A 9,878-nucleotide genomic window follows, 5' to 3' on the forward strand; every position below is an offset into this window, starting at 1 on the left:
TCTGAAGACATTGCTTGATTTTAATCTTCAGCTATTGTCTGTGTACGTTTGTATGTGTGTACGTGAGGACTCACATTTTTTTGGGTCAGTGGTGGATCTATAAAGTCACAGGCAGGTTCTTACCATCACTCACTCACGTAATCTTCACCCCTGTCTCTCCGTCTCTATCTTCTACCACGGTAAGAGCTGCATAGAGCGAAGTGTGAGAGAACTCTACTATACTTCTGATATGAATGTCTAACCATTTATTGATCTGTTTTTTTTTTCAGAACATCAATCATCATGGCCACTAAGATGATTATTCAGCAGCCTAAGCCCTTGGTTGTGGCCCCTGGTACTGATCAGTGGTCCAGCAGCATTTGTGAATGCGACAATGTCAATGATTGTGAGTGCGTTTCTATTGTATGTCTGATAAGGAACACGATCTAGCGAAATGCTTACATGTGGACAATCGAAAGGCATCGACTGTTTACTGAATCATGTATATCTGTAGGTTGCTTTGCGTGCTGGTGTCTCCCATGTTTCGCATGCATCACAGCTAGAGATCACGGAGAGTGTCTTTGCTTACCTTTGCTGGACAGTTGGGGCCTCATCCCACCTATCACTATGGCGATGAGAGTGTCTGTGCGACGTACCTACGGCATCGAGGTAATGATTTTTTACTTTGTGTGAAAGTGCTTGATTGCAATAAAATCTATAATATTGAGTTGGGCTTTAATAATTTTTCTTTATAACAGGACTCTATTTGCAACGACTGCGTGTATGCGTTCTGCTGCGGGCCATGCTCCTGGTGCCAAATGAGACGGGAGATGAAAGCTCGCAACCATCCAGTCACCCTCTTCCACAACCGGGCAAAATAAAAAGCTTCATCATCATCATCACCACCTTCATCATGATTTTTTCTAACCTCAACCCAGCATGTCAGAGAAATGTACTGGCAGTTTGTTATTCAGTTCTGACATGCAGTAGTGTGGATTTCAGTGCTATAATCTACTCTGGAATGAAGACTGAAAACTGAGACTTAGGGTAACGGCCATGTCATTGCTTTACTGCCAAGATTTACTATCAAGAGCACAATGATAAACTTGTTTGCATCAATTATCATGCATTAAAATGTAAGGTCCTTGTTAATTTTGTTTCAAAGCTGATAGTTTTAGTTATGTTAATAATGACTGTTAATAATTATGTTAATTATTATAATATATGGTCAAGACAAATATGTTGAAATAAACAATTGTGTTAAAATTGCACTCTTTTTTATTTATGTTTGCATATTGCCCAAATATGATTTATGACACTTAACACTGAAATAGAGCATATAAGAAAAATCCTAAAGAGTTAGAATATTTGGTAACACTTTATAATCATCATGAAGTACAAAGTGACATGTTTGTTAGTTATTAGTTAATGTATTAGTTAACAAATATTGAACTAAATTGAATGTTATTTATTTATGAATTAATATTGTCATACTTCATGATGACTCTTCATTAGTTTATAGTTGATTCGTACATACTTTAACCCCTTTATACTTGATTTTCAGATGTTTAATTTCAGGTGTGCCTTATTTTAATTGGTTGTTCAGCATTTTTATTGCTTTGAACCACAAAACATGTGATGTCCATTGAATTCCAGTGGATGCAGGGTCTAAAGGGATTAACTTATTATCAGTGAATATTGAAGTCAGAATTAATTTAGATATTAATTCATTATGATTTGTGAACTGTTATTACATGTAACTGATTTTTTGTTTTTGTGGTAACACTTTACAATAAGGTTCATTAGTTAACATGAACTAATAATGAACTGCACTTATAATCTTTGTTAATGTTAATTTAAACAATTACTAATAATTTATTAAAATCCTGTTAGTGTTAGTTAATGCACTGTGAACTAACATAAACAAACAATGAACAGCTTTATTTTTATTAACTAACATTAACAAAGATTAATAAATACTGTAACAAATGTATTGCTCATGGTTTGTTCATGTTATGTTAACTAATGAACCTTATTGTGAAGTGTTACCAGTTTTGTTTTTGCACAATTCAAGAATAAGCTTACCAGACCTACATTTCAATATCAGTTGTATCATGTGTATAACTGTGTACATTACAAATAAACAATTAAAATTGAATTTAATAGCAACCAGCTCACAAGTACTGATCATAAACAGCTGATATACAACATAATCTCTCTAAATGCAATACCATTAAATGAACCCTGAACTTTTAATTAAATGCATGCACTTGGCAGAACCTTTTATTCAAAGCTATTTACAGTGCATTACTGTTAAATATTTCTGTAGAAATTACAGCATTACTGGCAACAGTGTGCCAGTAACTTACTGTAGATTTAAATGTATGTTATTTACTAACAATAGTCTTTTCAAAGACATATAAACATTAAAAAGACTCAGATCTCTACAGGAAAAAAATATAAAAAAGTAGAGCATTATGCAAAGCGTTTCAGGGAACCAAAATTAGAAAAAAATGAAAAACGTTGATGAGGATTTCTGGTTCCCATAATGCTTTGCATAAAGCTGTTTTTTATCATTTTATTTTGTAAAGACAAAGATTTGTTAATGTTTTTTCACTGTAAAAACATTCCGTAGAAATTACAATGTTATTGCAGCTGGGTTGCCGGTAATTTACCGAAGATTAAAATGTATGTTATTTACTGGCAAGAGTTTGTTAAAAGTTAAATAAATTTTAAATATTAACAAGTCTTTATGTTTACAGAATAAAACTATACAATAACAACCTCATGCAAAGCATTGTGGGAACCAGAAATCATCATTAACCTTTTTCTGTTTTTTGCTTCAGATTTTGTTTATGGCGTCAATATTTGACGCCACTTGACCATGCGTCAATATGTTACGCGGAGGGTATACCCTTCGCGTCATTTTTTGACGAACTGGGGACTTCAATACTATTGAGTCCGTTGCATTCTCTTTCCTATTTTCGTACCATTTTCTTACCATTTTCGCGTCGGTTTAGGGTTAGATTTACATAATGACATCCCTACCCAAACCTATCCCTAACCCCAATGTCAGGCGACAACTGTTTAATTTCGCGTACCTAATAGTATTGAAGTCCCCAGTTCGTCAAAAAATGACGCGAAGGGTATACCCTCCGCGTAACATATTGACGCATGGTCAAGTGGCGTCAAATATTGACGCAATGGGATGAGGATGTGTTGTTTGCTTGATGCTGTTTTTTTTTAGTTTTACTCTGTAAAGACAAAGACTTGTAAATGTTAAATGTTCATTTAACTTTGAACAAAATGTTGCCAGTAAAAAACATACATTTAAATCTACGGTAAATTACCGGCAACCCAGCTGCAATTTCTACGGAATTTTTTTACAGTTACAAGAGCACATTTAGATTAAAGTCACAATGAAACAGAAGTAGTGATTTAACTTATGTGAAATGGCTTCTGAAATAAGAAAAATAAGGTAGGGAGAGACTTGAATTCGTCCATTGAGAACTGACTGGATTGTTGGAAGTTGGGTCATGTTGCTTACTGGTAATCACTGCGATCTCTTCCCTGGCAAGGAGAGGAGGAAATTAGCTTTTTTTTTAAACAAAACGAATTTGACGGCACATGAAATAAAAATAATAATAAACTAATAATAATGAAGCTCAAATTTAAGTACAAAACAAATACCACACTTTTACCAAAACAAAATAAGTTTTAATTTCTATTTCATTGTGACTTTAAATGATTCATATCATTTTAAAAGAGTTTGAAAATTGTATTATGTTTAACCAAAATCCCATTTATACCCAAATATTCTTCATCCATGCTATGAATCATTCATGTATTAGATGTTTTATACTGACACGCTACACTGAAAAAAATGATTCATTCAATTTACTCAATTTACTACAATCAATTTATTTAAGCTACATTTAAACAAAAAAAATAGAAAGGCAAAACAAAAAACTTTTGTTTAAATGTAGCTTACATAAATTGATTGCAACCACTTACCTTAAAAAAATTGAGTAAATTGAAAGAATCATTTTTTTTCAGTGTATTCAACGTTATTAGAATTTTTCTGACTGCTATTTTCTATTAAACTGCTACTTAACAAAATGTTGCATCCCCATAAAGATTACAACAATTATCTCACCCCTTACTCTGGGTACTTTTTCTACATGACAAACTGAATATAGAAGAGATTGCGCGACTTTAATTGTAGCTTTACTATCACAGAAAGTACCTCTGATACCATGTCCATGTCCTGGAACCATGTCCTGGAATTTCACGGTAATTTTCTAAATCTATTAATCTGGCATATTTGTCATAACTTTCTCATTATCACCATGCACATTCTGATGAGAACAGAACCAGAATGCCGTTCTTTGATAAGAATCCTGCACTATGTGCGTAAGCAAGCAAATGTTAAAAGTGTCAATCTGTATCTATACATTCCCGACATCCTCCCTCCCCTCTAAATAAAACAGCAGTGTCAGCCATTGAAACCTGCCAGACACCTGCTGAACACCACACTGTCCCAGGTAAGAGATAATTGTCTATAGAAAGTAGAACACACCTAAAGAAAGTGTGATCACAAAATTATAATAATTTTAATCTAATTTGTTAAGAAATGTATGTATGTAGTGTAGCAGTGTCTTAAATCTAATTAAACAAAGTGTAACAATAACTTTTAAATGCTTTGCACAGTTGCTTTACACATTTTTATTTATACATGCATCAAATACTTCATTTAAAATTTTGCTTAGATTTTTAGAGCAATACATCTGAGAAACATTCATCATGGCATCCAAGATGATAATTCAGCAGCCCAAGCCTCTCGTGGTGTCTGCTGCCTCAGACCAGTGGAGTACCAGCATCTGTGAATGTGACAATGTTAATGAATGTGAGTTTCAGCGTCTGTGCATATTGAATGTTGACATTTGCAGCATTATGAGGATGTCCCAAGTGTCCTTATACTGTAATTCCAATGGTTGCAATTGCTTAAGGGTTAGGTTTATGGTTGTGGTATAAAAAACAGCACAACTCACTGTAAAAAGCAACTACAAAATTATTTTTTGCAGAATTGGGCGTGCCTGAATTCAAAAAGAGTCATCAACCCACATATTATTTTAGAGTAAATTGATAATAATGGTCTTATTTTACTGAAATTTTTTTTGGTTTTTTGATGATGATGTAGTTTTGTACCCACCGGTGGCTCTGTAGAGTTTAAGGGGTTAAATGGCATGATAATGTAAACATAATGAAGTCAGATGCAGAGCATTTTTTTGATTGGCCTAGGGTAAGGGAATAGAAAATATAATTAGCCCTATATAAAAAGCATTATTATGCCAATGGAAACAACATTTATGAGTGTGTCTGTATGTAAAATCATTTTTACAAAAACATTTTGTGGGTTTCGGTGCTTCTGCAGGTTGTTTTTCCGTGTGGTGCTTTCCCTGCTTCGCCTGCATTACAGCCAGAGATCATGGAGAATGTCTTTGTCTGCCTCTACTGGACAGCTGTGGAGCAATCCCCCCCATAACACTCTCAATGAGGGTGTCCACACGCAAACGCTATGGAATCTCGGTAAAGACCACGTCTCTCATTCTCATTTATTTACAATTTATTAGAACCAAAATTTAGATTCGAATTGGTTGTCTAATCCTGGACCTGAAGGATAAATGTCCTGCCAAAGTTTGATTCCAGCCCTGTTCCAACAAACTTGTAATTTACAAGTAATCTTTATGATTATTGGTTCAGGTGTTTAAATTAGGGTTGCAGCTAAACTCTGGACACTGGCCTTTCAAGAGGACACTTCTGGATTAGATAGATGTTTATGTACATTAAAAAAAATATGCATTTCTATTACAAACTATAACTGGATATAAAAAGAGAAAGAAATGAAAGAGTTAATTGCAATATTAATTGTAAGGGAATGCTATACAACACAGACCTGTGCTGGTTCATTGCATTTGACCTTTCATCTTTTCTTCATGCAGGACACTATCTGCAATGACTGCGTGTATTCTTACTTCTGTGGCCCTTGCTCTTGGTGCCAGATCAGAAGAGAGATGAAGGCGAGACTCCACCCTGTCACTCTGTTTAACAACAGGCCAACATAAATATCATCATCATCATCATAATACATTATCTTCAGCACTGCTTGCCATTGTCTTCTCCATCACGCTTGCCTTTATTCAGATCATCAGTCGTGTCAGTCACACACAAAGACTTGCTTGCTCTGCGTGTCAGATCTGAGGTTTTGATCTCCTCTTCCGCCCACACACACACACTGATCTGAGGTCAGTTTTCGTGGTGTCACTGTGGAATGTCTTCCAAACTTCGTTGGTGTTCAGCTCTGATCCGGGGAGTGTTATGGAGTGAATTATTCAGTGCTGTTCACTTATAAACACAAACTGTCCCTCTGATGAATAATACATTTGAAAATCTGAAACAAATTTAATATTTGCAAATGTAATATTATTGTTGTCGCACATGTTTTTCTGATAGTAATATGAATGGGTTTTACTCAAGCTGAGATTATTTTTATTTAACCTTACAGTCTGCTACTTTAAACTAGTAGTTTAACAACAGATTGTTTAGTTATTGAAAATGTGACACTATAGCTGTTATTTTATGTTAAAACTGTATAAAATATGTTTTGTGAGTGTGTATGTTTGTGCACACCTGTCTGGGTGGATGAAAATAACATGTTTGACACCATCAATAAAGCTGTTTAAAAAGATAAAAATGACTTCTTTTCATGTAAAAAAAAAAAGGTCTTCTTACTAAAAGTAATCAAAATAGATCTAAATGTAAACTTTGAATATCTTGTAAAAATCTGATTAAACCAGCTAGCAAAACAGATGGGTTAACTTCTTACACCCTGAAGCTATTTTGGGGATTTTCGCCAGGATTTGGCCTACCCAATTTCAAAAGCTTCCCATACCCACATGCAGAGGTGCACATACAAAAGTTTGGTATAATTTTACAGGAAACCTTTGAAATTACATAAAACACTGTTGAAAGTGCTAATAATGGTTGTATGTGTTGTCAGTCCTCTAATAAATAGGGCTTTGAGTTTATCTGGTAGAATGTATTTAATCACATCAAATGATTTGGAAAAAAGTTGGAAATGTATTATCACTTTGCATGAAATAAGAATTTAAAAGTAAATAATAATAATGCAACTGTGTTTGCATTTTGTTCTCTTACAAAAGTCATCATACTTTATTAGATTAGGTCAACTGTCTGTAATGGTTTCTTTTATCTGTTATCGGTTTTCTTTTCATTCTCCATCACAAACGTATCCATTGTTAACTTATATATCCACAACCGTCTATACCTTCTCAAACTTTTTCAGCGTGCGGCCCCCTTTGTGCATTCCTTCGCACCCCCCCCCCCAAAGAAAATTTATGACAAAAAAACAGTTCTAAAACTTCACATTGTAATTATACAAAACATTAAATTATACAAAATAGTGCTGCCTTATTTTTGTTTTAAGATTTAATTTCACAGAATTCATGATAAATTAATGTATTTTATAAAAATGTCATAAAACTGGGCCCCCCCTGGCACCATCTCACAGCCCCCCCTAGGGGCCCCGGACCCCAGTTTGAGAACCACTGGTCTATACCGCTTCTCCACATTGAAGTTTTAATTCTGCTTCAATTAACATTCTGACATTAATTCATTATTACGGTTCCGCCTGACATTTTCTTCACAATCTGATGTTGTTTTAAGTGAGGCTTATATTTAATTGTGTTGTTTTTATGTTTATATAGTTAATAAATAAATAAATTGATAGAGATAGACACAAAAATAAATGTCCTGCCGTTTGTCACGCCCCACTTGCAATGTTCCCATTCCCCACCAGTGGGGCTCGCCCCACACTTTGAGAATTGCTGCCCTATAGCTTGCCTCTTGTTAATGTAGGCAGCCACATTGTTATAACTGTTTCAACCCTTTCAGCTCTTTTTAATGAATTTCATAAGTGAGCACATGACAGAAGCGGACAGAGCACGCTGCTGTAGGCGACTAAAAACTGAGTGCTTATAACACTATACACAGTACATGATGTTGATACAAGTTAAGTTCTATAAGGGTTAATGTGTTTAAAAAGTTTTGTTTATTGATCAACATTTCAGTACATTATAGTTTTTTTTTTTTACAATTTTGTGATAAACAACAATTACAACCCAACAGGCTGGGATCGTCCCTTTTGACCCAACGCTGGGTTGAAAACAACCCCAGATTTTTTGGTGTGTACTTATTTTTTTACATTCAAATTTATTTTATAAGGATTTGTATACATATCAAAACAGGTATCATCATGTGGTTAAATGGACTATCCAAGTTTAATATTATACTACCTGAATTCTTGTGTTTTAGTTATCATAATAACTGTGTTTGCATATCTGGCAATATCTGTCTAGGGATTAAAACAGTTACATACATACTGTACACTTAAATGCTTGTATATTAACATGATATCCATATTTCTATTCAATTATAGACAAATGTTGTCTATGCGCTGAAATAAAATTCAATGAATGTGAAATTCAACAAATGTGAAGCAACATAATCCCTGTGCAGGAAACAATAGTTTTTTTTTAATTTGCTATTTGTTCAGGAGAAGGTGGTACCATAGAAACTGGTAAACTATGTGTAATCCTTATGGGTCTGTTGTGTTTGGAATGGCCAACAACATTAGCTAGTATTCCCAATGGCAGAAAGTGTTTGTACCTGGTAATATGAACTATAGAAAGTAACAGAGGGAAGAGGAAGCTGTGGCTTTGTGATAAAGTCCATGAAGTGAGTCATAACCTGAATTTATAGCCACCAATTACACCTACTTTTGTTGCTTTTGGCAGACCTGGTCCTCCTGCTTTAACCCTGTCACCACAGAAAACAAAGCTGTTAGAATATATATGCACTAGATATTGCTTGTATTGTTTTATTATGAGACGATTTTGCAGATTGGCAATCTAATGCGATTTCTTTATTCTCTGTTTAAAGTTCTGTTCAAATCCAAAACTGATGTACTTCATACTTTGTTGCTTTTACCTTGAAAGGCTTAAGCAGCCGTGAACTTTTAGTCAGTTCATTTCACTCGGTTAACATCAAAGTAAAACATCAATATGCTGAAATGAACTTTGAACATGTATTAAACTCTCACGGTAACACAAAGTTTCAAGTCAGCCAACTTCACACTGCAAAGTCACGTTTGTTGACAGAAACAAGTACGAGTTTTGCAAATCTTGTAACATTTTAAACCATTGTTTTTATGGTCTGTGTGTACCCATTGAGATTTTGTCTCAATACTAATATGTAACCTAATTCTGTTCATATTACATTTTTTTACACTGTAAAAAGAGAAAAGTTGGATCAACTTAAAAAATAACTGTATTTGCATTTACTAAAAAATGATTTATGATCCTACTCCATGACTTTTCCAAAAAAATATTTGCAAATCAATGAATATATAAAAGAATTGGGTAACACTTTAGAATACTGTATCTTACTTACTGTATAACTAATAAGGAATTACTCTCAAGTCACTATTATTAACTACTACGGAATATGTGTTAACTAATCAGTATGTCATAGCGATTTTTAATTATGTTAAGATACTATTAGTTAATCAGTAACTAATCAATTCAGCCATGCCTCCTGAAGAACTACGATTAAGTAACTACTAATTCCGCTTCAGGAGGAATAACTATTAATGAACTGTGATGCTCAGTATCAGGTTATTGCCTGTCTTCTTCTTTACTACTAATGTAAGTTGATTTACTTAGATTTATGCCTACTATACTGATCACATTCAGGTTAAAGTTTGAGAACACACATGTAATATCTGTGAGTTTTGTAATATCTCCCACTTTGTAAGAGAG

The 9,878-nt window shown here is 34.1% G+C and overlaps 2 protein-coding genes across 2 annotated transcripts; both read left to right on the plus strand.

Annotated features, from left to right (window-relative positions):
* The first annotated feature begins 280 nt into the window (after nt 1–280).
* LOC135730648 (cornifelin homolog B) lies at nt 281–1,134 on the plus strand. Its single transcript, XM_065248539.2, has 3 exons — nt 281–385; nt 494–648; nt 738–1,134. Exons 1-3 carry the CDS (start codon nt 283–285, stop codon nt 858–860), a joined length of 381 nt encoding a protein of 126 aa, XP_065104611.1. The 5' UTR covers nt 281–282; the 3' UTR covers nt 861–1,134.
* Nucleotides 1,135–4,782: 3,648 nt separating this feature from the next.
* Nucleotides 4,783–6,104, plus strand: LOC135730649 (cornifelin homolog B-like). Its single transcript, XM_065248540.2, has 3 exons — nt 4,783–4,885; nt 5,414–5,568; nt 5,982–6,104. The coding sequence occupies exons 1-3, from the start codon at nt 4,783–4,785 to the stop codon at nt 6,102–6,104; spliced, it is 381 nt and encodes a 126-aa protein (XP_065104612.1).
* The last annotated feature ends 3,774 nt before the right edge of the window (nt 6,105–9,878 follow it).

This window comes from Paramisgurnus dabryanus, chromosome 2, assembly GCF_030506205.2.
Source record: "Paramisgurnus dabryanus chromosome 2, PD_genome_1.1, whole genome shotgun sequence".
NCBI classification, from domain to species: Eukaryota; Metazoa; Chordata; class Actinopteri; order Cypriniformes; family Cobitidae; genus Paramisgurnus; species Paramisgurnus dabryanus.